This window comes from Parus major, chromosome 2 (genome assembly GCF_001522545.3).
Source record: "Parus major isolate Abel chromosome 2, Parus_major1.1, whole genome shotgun sequence".
NCBI classification, from domain to species: domain Eukaryota; kingdom Metazoa; phylum Chordata; class Aves; order Passeriformes; family Paridae; genus Parus; species Parus major.
Genome location: NC_031769.1, coordinates 45,607,354 through 45,622,005, shown reverse-complemented (window position 1 = coordinate 45,622,005; position 14,652 = coordinate 45,607,354). Strand labels below are relative to the sequence as shown.

General features: G+C 35.7%; 1 protein-coding gene across 5 annotated transcripts in view; it reads right to left on the bottom strand.

The window, feature by feature from the left end:
* BBS9 (Bardet-Biedl syndrome 9) overlaps positions 1-14,652 on the bottom strand; it is a 281,332-nt gene that overhangs the window by 95,599 nt on the left and 171,081 nt on the right. The window contains exon 23 of one of the 5 annotated variants that reach the window (XM_033511949.1): positions 13,054-13,102. The exons of the other annotated variants lie outside the window; for them this stretch is intronic. Coding sequence (XP_033367840.1) covers positions 13,065-13,102 — 38 coding nt within the window. The 3' untranslated portion in view covers positions 13,054-13,064. Of the gene's footprint in view, positions 1-13,053; positions 13,103-14,652 lie in introns of those variants that run through there. 5 annotated transcript variants of the gene reach the window in all.

The window sequence follows — 14,652 nt, the reverse complement described above, 5'->3', positions numbered from 1 at the left end:
AACAGAATGAGAAGCTGATAAATTTTGCAAAGTCTCTTTCATAGCCTTAGAAGGGAGAAGTCCTGGACAGTAGTAAAAGGCAAACTAAACCAATATTGAAGACAGTCAGAAGTAAATTTTTATCAAAAAAGTACACTTGTAGTTTTGCAAAAGGTGATCATAGATCATACTGCAGGTATCTCTTGGATACTTAAAAATTCAGCTTATGTTTCATTTCGTTGATAGACACACATTTGGCCAGTTCTTCACACAGTAAAATAGCCCTTACCAGACATGGATGTTAAATTTTTTTTACAACTCATATTGCTCTAAATTTCCACACAAAATCAATTAATAACAATATAAAGCAGTGATAGATGCACTAAGAAAAATTCCTTTAAGTCATATATCAAAATGTAGCAACATTTCCTATTCTAAACAGGGGTAAAGCTGTAGGTAGTAGGTAAGAACAGGGAGATTAGAGATTAAAATATGTTTTCCAATTTTTACTTGAATGTGGGAATACATTTAAATACAATCAATATTTGAATGATCCATAACAAGAAGTACTCTGGTAAAAACAGAAAGAGGAGGACAAAATATTCTAGATGAGAACAATTGCAATTGCTGTAAGAAAACACTTTGTTTAAAGCTTAAATACCATATGCAGAATTTCAATATTTAATAATTAAAAACCAATTACTGAAACGATTTACTCAAATATGAGTAAAAAAATGAATAGCATGTTCAATTAATTCTGTTGCCACTATCAGTGATATACACTGGATGTATCTACATTGCAGATTAAATGTGGAGCAGAAGTAAGCTTCTGAAGTCATCTCCATTTCTGTACTGTGGTTCATATATCACAGAACTAAAAGAATACAAATGAGAGTCCTTTTAGATGGAGCAATGCTAGAAAATGTACTCCAACCACTAATGGAGTGCATTGGACCAGATTAGAGAGAGTCGGAAGTGAACACCCTGAAATATAGATAGTGTGAACATCAAGCTCTCCACACAAACTGTTTCCTTCCACAAATGCTGAGCGGTTTTTGCCCTGCACTGCTCAGCACAGCCATTACAATCACTTTTTACACCACAAATAATGCCTACTGTCACATGCACTTGCTTTTATGTACTGAAGTGTAAACTTTACAAACTACACTGAACCTGTTACTCATTCCTGCTCTTTGGAATCTGAATTTGAGAGCTCTTGGTCTCCACAGCCCCAGGCAGAGAGAAACCTGCTGATGCTACACTTCTACAAATGTAGTCAAAGAGCATAAACAATACTCATTGTGAAATAGGCAACAGCACTCTTCCAGCCCTCATCATTTAACTTTGCAGGACTGACTCAAGTATTTTTGCAGCTGCACAGAGAAGTGGCTGACAGAACTGCTTGAAGTGGGACTAGCAAAATGTGCAAGCACGGCATGAGAAGTTCCAAAACAAAGGCAGTACCTGAACTTAGTAGAGCTTCCCCTAATGCCATGTGGCCCCCTGCTCAGCATTCAGGCACCAGGGTAAGCTCCAAAACCATCCATGGAAGGATATGGGTAGATATGGGTATCTTCACCAGTTCTTTAGAGGAAACTGCTTTCTTCACTAAGTCTTCAGAAGCTGCTAATGTAGGTGGAATGAATGACGAAATCTAAACCAAAGCTCAGGTTGCCTTTTCAGATATTGAAACACTTTTGTGGGGCCTGAAGTGAGTAGTCAAAGCTGTGGGGCTTGATTTGAAGTGCACCTAATTTAAAAGACAACCTATCAGTGGTATGAATGATCATATATTGATGTTCCAATATACTAAACACTAGCAATATTCAAAATAATTTAAGAAAATGTTGTGCCATCTACTTTTGCTATACTGAATAGTGAAGTCAGTGGAACAAAACTCTGACCTATGGATTCACTAGAGACAGTAGAAACTTGTCTTCCCTTTTAGTCTTTTTAAAATACTAGGTATCTAGTAGGGTTGACCTTTGGAGAAGGCAAAAGTCTGTTTCTTTCCAAATCTAAAAGATTAATTAAATAATCTGAATATTTGGATAAACATTCCAATTAAATATGAATAGCTCTGCATAAATCTTACACAGATCCTGATGCTGAATTCAAAACTACACAGGCACAAACCTTCAAATAATAAATTATACCTAAAATAACTCAGAGGTTCATTCCAGAAGAGATTTAAAATGTTCATAATTTACTAAGTCATTTTTGTTTAAAGTTTTAATGAATGAAATATAAGATACTGGCAGCTTTGCCTCATTCCACTGCTGTGAGCTCAGTAGAATTTAAGGGACATAAGTAGGGGGACATGTATATCAAGTCACATTAGCAATAAGGAGTGTCTTAGACATATGTTTAGCATTGTTTTCTTTATTTTACCACATGCTTAGTAATGCACTTGGCTGAATATACTTTCAGATTTCAAGCACAGCATTGAAGTGTACTATCTATCTCTGCATATCCTCCAAAGGTGAAAAGTTTACACTTTCCTATTGGCATCCTTTTTGTGTTGGACCATTCTAATCAGTTGTACTCAAACAAAACTGTACTACTTGTGTTTGATATTGCATTGCCATTGTTGGTGTCCTGTATTTTCACTCCTGTCAAACTGCAGGTACTTGGCTACCGTTTTTTGCCTTTTCTATTAAATACCTAGTCATTAACACATCATCTAAAACCATGGCAATGATTTGAGACAGCATGGAAGAAATAAAGAGAAGAACACCAAATTTGTTATGCAGCTCTGTCTTAATGCACTTTCCTGAATGGGAGTGTGGGGGAACAGACACTTGAAAATATTTTTCTCCATTTTTTATTAAAATTTTAACTGAATTGACCCTTAGGTTTTGAAAAATATTTCCATATAATGTTGTTATCCCTCACTGGCCGAAGATAAACCAAGAGTTGCTGTCAGGTGTCTGTTACACAGGACAAGACTTAAGCAAACTGAAAACAGATTCAGAGATTATTCAGTCTTTAAAAAACTGGACTTCATAAATGTTCAATATATTTTATCTCTGTATAAATTTATGATCAAATAATTTTAAAGCATCAGTATTCAGCACATTGACCTGTACTAAGGCTCCTCGGTCACAACATGATAGACTGTTTCTGATCTCACTTGAATGCACACTACCCTTAAACAAAATTAATATGCCCAAACTTAGTTGGCAAGAGAAAAGATTTGAGTCTATGCCAAAATGACTTGACCAGTGTCAATGTTTATATCACCAAAATACTTAACAAATCAGTTTTCTTATCACTGTCCCAGTATCAAAAATATTCTGCCACTACAGCAAAGGTGAATCTCACCAAGATTCCCTTTTCTATTGACTGTAAATCTAAGTTGAAAGCGAAGAAAATGTTTTACAAATATCTCAAATTCATCTCAACATGAGGCAAACTTCCTCTTGCCAGAATTCAAAAATAATGATTCCAGCTTCAGCTGGAATGGCAGGTGGAAAGAGGTGTCTTATGACAGGGCAAACGGATATGAACAGGTAGGAGAGATAGATATTTTTCTGGGAGAAAAGAAGCTCACAAAAAAAAAGAGAAATGTCTATACAGAGATTCTTATGGAAAGTTTTGTCAGTTATTTTATATCTGTACAAAGAGAGAAGGTCTCTGGGGATCTCTATATCTCTATCATGATGAGCCTGTTAATTCTACTTCAAGCAATGCCTGCCAAGAATAGTCTCCCCTGAAACTGTTACCTATGATAAAATCAGGCAACAAGCATTGCTTAATGTATATTGCAGATTTTAAAACTCATCCCATTTGCTGTAAAAATAGAGAACAAAGCACATCACCATGGATATGCAATATAGACAATAATACATATCTAGCAGAATCACATTCCAAAGACCTAAAATGGCTTTAAAACCTACCTCAGGAAGTCAAATACAACTTCTATTTTTCTATGCAAGCAGATAATGATGAGCAGACAAGAATGAAAGACCTGCTTTCAAAGAGTTAGCAGAATATTTCACTCGGAGTTAAGAAAGAGCCCCTCCACCTTCTTTACCTCTTTTTGGGATATAAGAACCAAGTATGTCTCAAAGTTACTACTCCAAAAATTAGACACTTTAGCATTCATGTTGCTTTTCATAACAGAAAAGAAAAAAAAGGAAGGAGGGGGAGAGGGAGAGGGAGAAGGTATTTAGACCATTCCAGATAGATCTCTAGTCCTTGCTCAGGCATCTGGAATTAATCCAGAATAAAAATTGTATTTTATAGAAAATGAACTAACAAGGATCTTGAACAATTTATTATCCTAAAATTTCGCTGTTAGCTATAAATATTCTAAAATGTTAAAACTGCTGCTCAAGGGTATTTATGTGTTGGCTTAGCTTTGTGCTCATGATGAAGTCTTGACCTATTCTCCATTTGACAAAACCAAGAAAATGCTAAGGAGAATAGGAGAAGCAGCTGTCCTAATATGACATTTCTTTCAGGCTTACAACCAATTTTACTCCAAGGAGGACCAAATACAGCTGATATAGAAAGACCAAAGGGCGTTTTCACTTTGCCTACTATACTCCCTTGTGAGTCCAGTGAGACTACATATGCTTGGCAGTGCATGTGCTTAAAAACTTTGTTGGATTAGGTCCTGTGTCCACAATTTTAGAGCTGTGAGAAAATTGCCAGGAAAAAGCATAAATGAGTTCTGGCACAATGGACTGCAAACACAAGAATGAAGAGGCTCCCCATCATACACAAACCACCTTCCATGGCATAAAAATAAACTAGTACTTCTAGCACCAGCTCATTAGGTAAGAGAGCTCAGAATAACTTTACAACTACTCTTAATAAGGCAAACCACACAATTTAAAATATCCTATTAGCATTCTGGGTTCTTTTCTCAGAGCTCCTATTTAAGGGTTTGATTATGTTGAAGCTACTGTGACAGCAAAGGCTAACGTAAGCTGGGCTAATTGCGGCTTCCCCTTTCTCTTATTCCTTGTTCCAGCATTCATGCTCCTGCCACTATGAGAAGAATTCACACAGCTGACCGAGTCAAAAGGTAGAAGGCAATCACATTTTATACTTAATTTGACATAGCTATGGCCTGCTGCCACAGGGATGTTCATGCTCTCCTCCCTGCATCCTGATGCACATACCAACCTCTCCTACAGCAGAACTAGCAATTTTGCAGCTGTGGACACACAGCTCACTGACACCACAAGACAGTAACCTTTCCTTCTGATGGTCTAACTATATGGATAAAGATTAAGGTTAGAAAAAAAGCAGCTTGCACTACATTTTGAAATTTCTATCCGTTTAGCTCCCTAAAGCTGTCTTACCCACCTGATCATTATAAATAGCGCTGGCACCAGTGAATGGAGAAACACTTGGTGACTGAGATAATGAGAAGATAAAGCCATTGCAACCTCCCCACTCTAGGCTGTTGCTCATTTGGACACAAGCAGTCTAGTTTAGAGTTAGCTACCCTGAGTACTACTGACAGCCTAGCTCTGCAGAAGTTATCTTTTTAGGCACGTTTTGCAAGAGGCCTGAGGAACTGTTGCAGTGATTGCTTGTTTAATGCTGCTAGCAGTGCAGCCCAGAGGAGAGCATGTACATGTTTTTAATCACACTTTTCACTATTAAAAACTTTACTCAATTATGACTACAGGGGAGAGAATTAATATCCATGTGATGTGTTAAATTTAATGTATTTTCTACGGTGCTATTGTCTTCTGTCCTCTGTTCTTACCTTGCTTCTTTTTCATCTTTCTCACCAGCAATGACAGCAGTTTCCAAGCTCAAAGTGACAATTTTTTAGCACTCATAAACATGAGAAGAATATAACATTTGTTGGAATATACACAACAGAATAAAGCCAGAAAATAACAAAATTTTCTTGATAAATAGAGCCACGGGAGACCTCTGGCTCTAACTGCATATGATTTTACTATTTCTTACATATAACTTTTAAAAAATTTAAGGTTTTTTGAATGGGATTGAGATAAAATTAAAATTTAAGTTTCATTTTTCTAAGGCTATTTTCCAGAAAATAAACTTAGCTTCTAACTTTTAAAGTAGTATTCTCCAGGGTGTTAATGCATGGCTGGGGTATTGTACAGTGCTACATCACCAGTCTGTCCATGACACTCAGGGTATTAGATCTGAAGACACCTATGACATCTATGAGCCAAAATTAATTTAGAAAAAATAAATTACTGATTCAACCTAATTATGAACATGAAAGCAAAGGTCTTCTACAGGGCAAGGGCCCTAAAGAAATTTTAAAGACAACTACAAGAGTTCAGGTTTTATTAACTACTATCTTATTTTCTAGATAGTAACTAAACAGTGAGCTGAAAAGCTATGTAGCCTACTGGTGCCTCAAAATTGTTTACTCTATTTAGAAAGTGAGCAAGCTAAGGAACTACAGGGCTTCTTTTCTGGTTTACCTTGTCCTGTGAGGCAATGTGGGCTGTAAAATAACTTGATATTAACACTAGAAATGCATATTCATTAAGTGATATAATACATTTGCTTTGGGGGTACCATGAAAGGAATCAGACATAGCTCTAACACCACTCCAAATATCATATCCTGTTCAGATTAACATTTTGGAACATCTTTCTATTTTTTCCTTTAAAAGTGAACCAAACTTTGAAAACAAAATCTGTCCTAGGAATTACAGACTATTTTTGCTTCCAGCCCATGTTTCCAATGTCCTAAATTTATTCAGCCTTGTGCACTAACCTACTGCTTAACCTTGACACGTGGGTATAGATATACACTAACAGGCTGGGAAGATACACCTGCTTCATGCACTGCTTCGTGCAGCAGGAGTCATCTGGCTCTATGTTCCAGTAGTTATTACAAAATTCAGCACTCACCCTGTTTTTCATTCATTCCTACTTCAGCCTCATATCCTACTTTTGGAAACATTTCAGTAGGCTTAATACTAAATTGGTGAGTGTGACACCCAACCACAGGAAGACATAATTACTCTAACAGGCAAAATAGCTGAGAGGATACTCTGTGGAGCACAACAATACCAAATAACTCAGAATTAGAATGTGCTTAGCAGACATTACCTCAGGGTTAGTTATAAGTACTGCACTGATTGCTGCTGATTTTAATAACAAGGGCTAGTGCTACTGCTACTGCTCTGCTGTTGCTTGTCCCTTTTGTGGAAATCTTCCTAAGTGTAATATTGTTTGGTCCCAGGGTACTAAACAATTCCTTAACAAAGTCATCCAATCACCCTCATCAGTATGGTGAACTTGAATCTGTTCTGGAAGCCTGGCGTTTTAATTCTACCATTACAATTGATCTGTCTTTGCTCAGTAAACATCAGAAGACCTGCATAACTATAGTCAAAGTGTCAATAACTACTACATTTAATTCTCCAGAGAAGTTAAAAATATGATAGATTCAAGTATTAGGTACAACATAGTCACATGTGCTGCATTTCACAACCACAGGCAATGAGAACAAATTCAAGAACCAAGGAGCTCATGATAGTCCATCAGCTATGATGGTTGTGACAGCACACAGGGATGTGGCCCCAAAAGATATTGCTTTTAAAAGTAGAATGTGGATTAGGCCTATGTTCACTCTGGAGAAGTGAGTGGAGAATTAAAAAAACTGTGGAAGAGCTCTTAACGCTATGGCATACAAATGTAAAATCAGAATTTTTAAGTAACCAGTTTTAAGAACTGCAGCCAGCATGACCAAAATGTATACTGCTCCAGAAGACCAAAGTGAGAAAAAATTTTATCTACAATAGAATACTGGGATTTGGGGTACAAGCCTCTTCTGAGACATATCAACAGCAGCATCACAGTATCACCCAGCTGTACAAGCATGGCAATCAAATTGCCTCAATACAAAAGCTGTGAGTGGTAGAACCTTGATGGTGCAGTAGCATTGTGACTATTTCATTCTAATAATTAAGAGAAAAAATATTGTGATTCCAACCCCAGAAAGATTTCGGTACTATTCACAATATTATTTAACTAAGATGATGTGAACTGGCAATATACATCATCCATATTACCAATAATATCCATTTTCTTATAATTCAAAGCTCTATCAAAGTTCCAAAGTGACTTATAATGGCACTGACAATTTCCACAAAATTACATGGAAAACTTATTTGCAGTTCCAGTAACACTCTCCAACAAGAAGCATGTGGGAATGTGCTCCCTCTTTTGAGGCGTGTCAGCAGTTCCTTAAATGAGAGTCACTGTTTCCATTCAAATCCCTTATTTTTCAGGGGGTTGTAGAGTCAGCCCTCAGGGAGAGAGAACTGATCTTAGCAGTTTCAGGTGCTTTCATGCAATTCTGTATCTCAAAAACAGTCCTTTTTTTCTTTTTTCTAAAGAACGTTTAAGCCATTAGCTCATAATATGGATGGCTGCCTTCTGGAACGGTGAGGGGAGAAAGGGGCGCAAGACACTAAAATTACTTCTAAAAGAAGATATTTTGGAAAATAACCTCTAACACCTCCACAATGTCATTTTTTTCCAGCAAACAGTTCCTAAAGATCTAGAGCTAATCTCCATTTGGTGGCCAATGTTGACAAGCTATAAAGTAAGACTTGGCATTTTGTATAACCTGGAAAAAAAGACCTGGAAAACCATTTTAAAGGCTCATCCTGGAATTAACAAATAACTAATATTTATCTGATATATCAAATGATTACAAAAATATTAACTTTAGGGTTCTAAAAAAGGTAGTGAAACAGTTTTAGGATAGAAGTAACCCTTACTAAGTGTAATCTGACTTTTATACAAAACATACAATTTCAATTCCAAGTTTCTGCATCAGAAAAACTCTTCCTTGGAGTGCTCAATGAGTTTTTGGGATTTCCTGAAATTTGCAGTACTGGTTTTCAGCAGTAGAGGAGATCTTACAATTGAGTGTTTGGCTCTGTTTTGTCCTATTGAATGCCTCTGATTTAATTTTCTCTCTTATACAAAGGTGGATGGCAGAAGCCAAAAATGTCTGTCTGCCAACTGTGTTGTCCAGGCCATGAGAACGTGAGCAGGATTCAATAAGCCTGGCAGCATCTAAATTCTTCTTGGCTTGGAATGTTGAGCAGGCACTGAAATAATATATTGATGAGCTTATCTGTCCCTTTTTTCTCTCTCTCCCCCCGCTGTTTGTTTAATAATAACACCTTGTTAGAAACCAGAACAGAATGAAATGTTTATGGTTCTCAAAGAATGGCATTAACAAATATGAACCATTAATATCTAACACAAATAAACATAAAGAATCAATAACAGAATGTAAATTTTATAGGTACTATTCTATAATGTCAAGAAAGTAGCACAGATATCTGTGTACTATCTCACAAACCAATAAAGATCTGACAAAAGAAGTGAAGCCAGGAATAACGCACTAATCCAAAGAATGCCAATTCTTTGAAATTCAAAGCTATCCATGTTCTGAACAAAAATTATGTTTTCCCATTTAAACAAAAAATTAGGTACTAAAATTTGTGTTGCAGAACTGGAGAGTCAGTAATGCATTAGTAAACACAGGATAAACACTTGTGTTGAGAAACAAGTTTTACTCAGTATTTAGTAAAAAGATTTCACCCAAGCTAAAGAAAACAGTAGCCAGCAATTCAATTCCATGAGAAAAAATACAGAATGCTGGGCATATTTGTACTATGCACTTTAAATGGCAACACTTGATGCAGTGGAGGAAATAACTGGTGTGAGGAAACAAAAGCAACACAAGTCTTATAAACATTCATAAGGAAATGGAGTATTAATCTGCACCTACCCAGATGAAAAGTAAGCAGCAGCAACTAAGAGAAAAATCTGACTAGTTTCTTTCCTGCCCATCTTTACTTGCAGAAGACAAGTGCATGAATGAATCCTAGTGATAGACAATCATCTACTTCTCTTAAGCTCATAGTTATGCAAGAAAACTGCCAAGAAAATATGAAAACCTACATTTAGTCACAAAAAAAAGCTTTTAAACGTCTCTCTGGTTTTTTTATTCCTTTTATTGTGCTACAGTTTCCCTTTCTTGTCTACAAAACCTAATCATAATTCCTAAAGGTGTGTTTAGATTTGATTTTTGGGTTTGTTTCATATTTAGCATACTCTCTCTTCTCAGCCTAACTTTTATGTGCTCCTTACCTTCCTGTCCTTCCATTACCCATCAGGATTTCTCATGCTTAGGTCCTGTTAAAAATACGGAAACGCCTTTTGATAGATTCCAGAAAGCTTTGGATATGGCCATGAATATGTTGTTATGCTTTGTATCACTCTTTGCTGCTCCTTAACTGTATCAGTAGCAACCTTTTGTTAATAATTTTAAGACTGCCTTTGAATTTTCTCTCCATCAAAAAATAAAGCAAAACAAAATACTTGACACAAACAATTCTTTCTATTAAAGCCACCAAATTTGAAGGAAAAGGGTCAGGCTCTCTATACCATGACTTGTTCATTTCCTACCTATTTTCTGTGATGTCACAGAAAATTCTGAAACAACCCACAAAGCAGAGTGTAAGGTAGTTCTCAGGTCTTTGTTCCATTGAGAGTCATGAAACAAAGTAGAATTAATCAGACACTTTTTTTAACCTCTGAATGAAAACATTTTGTAGAACACTATACCAACTGTTGGTATGGCGCAAACACACAGGCTGAGCTCTTTACTCATTGCAGTTGGCAATATACATTATAATATAGTACAAGCTGCAAATAATAGAACATATAAAAGACTTGCTGTGTTCTCATGTGCTATATTACATTTCAGAGGAGATGTATATACAAGCTCCTGCTAAAAGAGAAACTGCACTTCATTTGGTATTGACTTAATGAAGGAATTCTCACATTAATCTCTTAAGCTGTACTGCTCTTTAGAAAAACAGACTCTGTGGAAAAGAAAACCTCCATAAATCTCTTCAACTCTCTCCAGAAAAATAGGCTTTTTGTAGCCCAGTGATTTTCTTTGCACCTTTTCTTGTGGAAACAATTAGCTTAGCAATTTTAAAGTATTAGGTGGGCCCAGCTGCAGGCTCCTGGTATCTTTCCTATTGCATAGCAATGTTCATACAGAAAGAAACAAGGATCTAGTCTCATAATACCACAATACATCAGTGGGAAATACCTAAGTGAGCAACTAATGAGGTTAGGTCTGAAGGAGCTTTCACTTACCTGAGGCCATCACAAATTTCCATGTTTTTGACAGATTTCTTTCTAATTCAGGTCTCTTTGTTACCCAATGATAAAACACTGTGTTGCAACTCACTTGTCAAAATGCTTGAAACTGTGCTCAAACTGTCAGCATCACAATTATCCCTTCAGATGAGCCCTGTTAATTGGGCCTTCAATGATTTTCTTAAAAAAAGTCTGTTCTCTATTCTTGCCATGAGTGTAGTAACCAAACTTCAGACCAGAAGTTCAGGTTCAAGACTGCAGCCATGACCAGCTGAAAAGGATGTGTTGCCAACAGGACTGACTCATTCAGCTGATTGTTTAGAAAGTTCACTATGGGCATGAAATCCCACTCCAGACAGTATCGACATTTTTTTCAAGATTATCTTTAGCTTAACTTAAACGTTTCCTTTTTATTTAATCTCATGTACAATAGTCAGTATTACAATTTATTTCTGTCCTATTGTACTGTCTAACCTGGAAAAGTGAATTGTTTTGTACATTGCAAATACTTTTGCTGCAATTGGCAAAAACATCTGTATCCAAATGATTACTAGTGCAGCAGATTATGATAATTACAATAACAGTAGTAAGGCCATCTGTACCTTACTCACGCATGTTGAAAATGTAGGGCAGTTATTACTCCAATATATAAACAATATATGTCTGAGAGAAAACAGAAATCTTTCACAGACCTGCTTTAGAGTTTTTACAGCAAATTTAGGCACCCTTCAAAACAAATTCCAGGATATGCCTTTCTTCAAATGTGTAGGCAAGAAATAATATTAAGAACAGTACAGCAAAAAAATTAAAAGACTCAGTGGAGAGCTGACAGCAATTTATATCCAAAAGCTCTTTACTATCTAACTCTTTGTACAAAGCCAAGTGTTTAAGTGTTTACCTTTCAAAAATCAAATACATGAAACACTATCACAAAATTTCATTTTGTATTACATCACTTTTTGATGAGCTACTTAGCAGATGTAGCTTGCAATTTCACACAGATGTGTATTCATAAGAAAAATTAAGCAGATAGATAAATTTAAATGTGTCCCTAGACCCTTTAAAGGAAAGCAGTTTCAATCTTGTTTATTAAAAGGTTAGTACAACTAAACATCGTTGTGGGCTGGAACCATGCGATAGTTCCTAAAATTGTCTATGCTATTAAAAACAGAAATCTTTGATTAGGAGGGTGAAGTTGAAAGATACTCTTAAATCACCTTCTACATCTACATGAACATTGCCATTCATTGCTGAAGAAAAAGTAACAAAATAAACAAACTAAAGACATGCAGCTGTACAATGTCTGGGCGCAACTTTGGAGGGTGTTTTGAACATCTGACTCAGAATGTCTTGTTTTATTGGAGTTTATAGCTCAACCTCACAGTTGTCTATGTGTAGCTGCCTATTTAATCACAAATAATAAGCTAGATTCAAATGAAAGACAGTTAAAAATCTATTCCAATCATAAATACAAATGCTGACACAGTTTTTGGTCTTAGATGATTTGAGTATTAAACTATAGAAGTTTATTTACTTTACTAAATATAATCATAGAAGATAAGAACTTTAAAATGTAATCTTTAAGTTATCTAAATATTTGCATGACAGCAACATTCAAAGAATTTAACGAAAACAGTGGATGCACAGTAGCAAATCCAAATGCTAAATCTTTTGTCTTATGAATAGCTTCTCAGAAATATTTGTGTTTAAATGATAAATGTAAATACTGTGCCATACTGCTCTCTCAGAAAGAGACAATTATTCTGAATTAGCATAGCAAAGTCAGGCAATGACTGCCCTTAAATATTAAAGATGTTGTTGTTGTTGTTTAGATAGATTATTGACAGAATAGGTTTATGGGATCTTTGATGAAAAATTCTGCCAGGAAAATCAAGTCTTACAAGTTGTGAAAATTCCAATACCTGCATGTCATCACATTTGACAAATCTGACTCCAGGTGCGGTAAAATCCTAAGCAAGGAAATTACAAAGTATTCAGCACAATTGTTTCACAGAAAAAAAATTTAAAAAAAATAAAAGACCAAAACAAAACCAATCAAAAAAAAAAATATACATTTTTCAACCCATTCTTTTATTCATACTAGCTTTTTATCTGCTTTTCCATCAATTTAGTGAAGTCAGTAATGATTTACCAGCATAAAACTCTTTACTCATGAAAAAATAACCAGACCCTTTCTGTGTAAAATATTCAGTAGGAATATTGGTTGGAAAAAAAGGTCTTAGGAAATTCTCTTTCATAGGAAGTAGCATGCAGCACAGAACATACAAGGAGTTTAAAATACTTACTTTAAGGGCTATATCCCGATAAATGCATATGTTGTTATTACATCCTAAAGCTCACCATCAGCACAGTTTAATTGTTGTTTTAAGGTTGTTTCTCATATTTCTTAGAGATTTCTCTAAAAGCCTTCAGTTACAATAGCTTCTCTATATGTCTTTGTGACAAACCATATTTTCAATTAATTCCATCAGAAATTTTTGAGCACAAGTAAGAGTTTAAGAAGTGGAGTTCTGCAAAGCTCTGTTAATTGTTACCTTCTAAAACACATGAAAACTTCTCCATAAAATCAGACCACTCAAGCAGATGCAACTCTAGTTAGAAATTCATAACTTGTAAAGAAGAAAACAGAAGAGTACACCAAAAGACAAAGGAACTCCACAGTACCTTCGTAGAGTCTACAATCACTATGTTTGTACTTGTTTGCAGTAGAGGTAAGCATTAGTATTATAGCTGTGAGCTCATGGAAAAAGAAATAACAAATGAACTTCAAATTACATTCAGATTCTCCCACCAGACTTGTGCATATTGAGAGAATATATATATATATATATATATACATATGCAATATGTGCTGCTCTGTCCGCCTTCTAACCAAAACAAAAGAACAAAGTTAGCATAGATTTATTATGCTAACCTTATTCCTCCCAATGCAATAAACACAGACTCCGTGTCTTGAGGTGGAAAGAAATGGAAGAACTCTTTTCCATTCACTGGAATAGACAATGTCCAAGGAAGTATTTTTTACCTACTCAAAGCAAAAGCCACCTAAAAGAACCTACTCCTACAACTGCAATAATACCATTAGCTTCCGGATATCATTAAAGTGATCCCATTCTCTACAATAAAATCACAACATATTTGGATTAGAAATAAATAAGAAAAACAATCAGTGAGAACTATTTCAGCAATTAAAAGAAAGCATCATAAAACCAGAAATTCCCTTTCCAAAGAGACTCTGTCATTGAGCTAAAACCATTCATTCTGTCCTTGCACAGACTTGAAGATGACTACTAGATGTCATTTTCTGCACTCCCAAGTAACTATTCCAAGTAAAGCCAAAAGTCTCTCTCACATGCTTAGCAGCTGCCTGGAAAGTCTCAGTATAATACTTTGCATGAGATAATTTGCAAGTCTGTGACAGGATGATGCCCTACAGCACACTTTCTCACAGAACAGCCTTCCAGGTCTCAGTCCCTCATTTCCCTCAGTTCTTTGCATA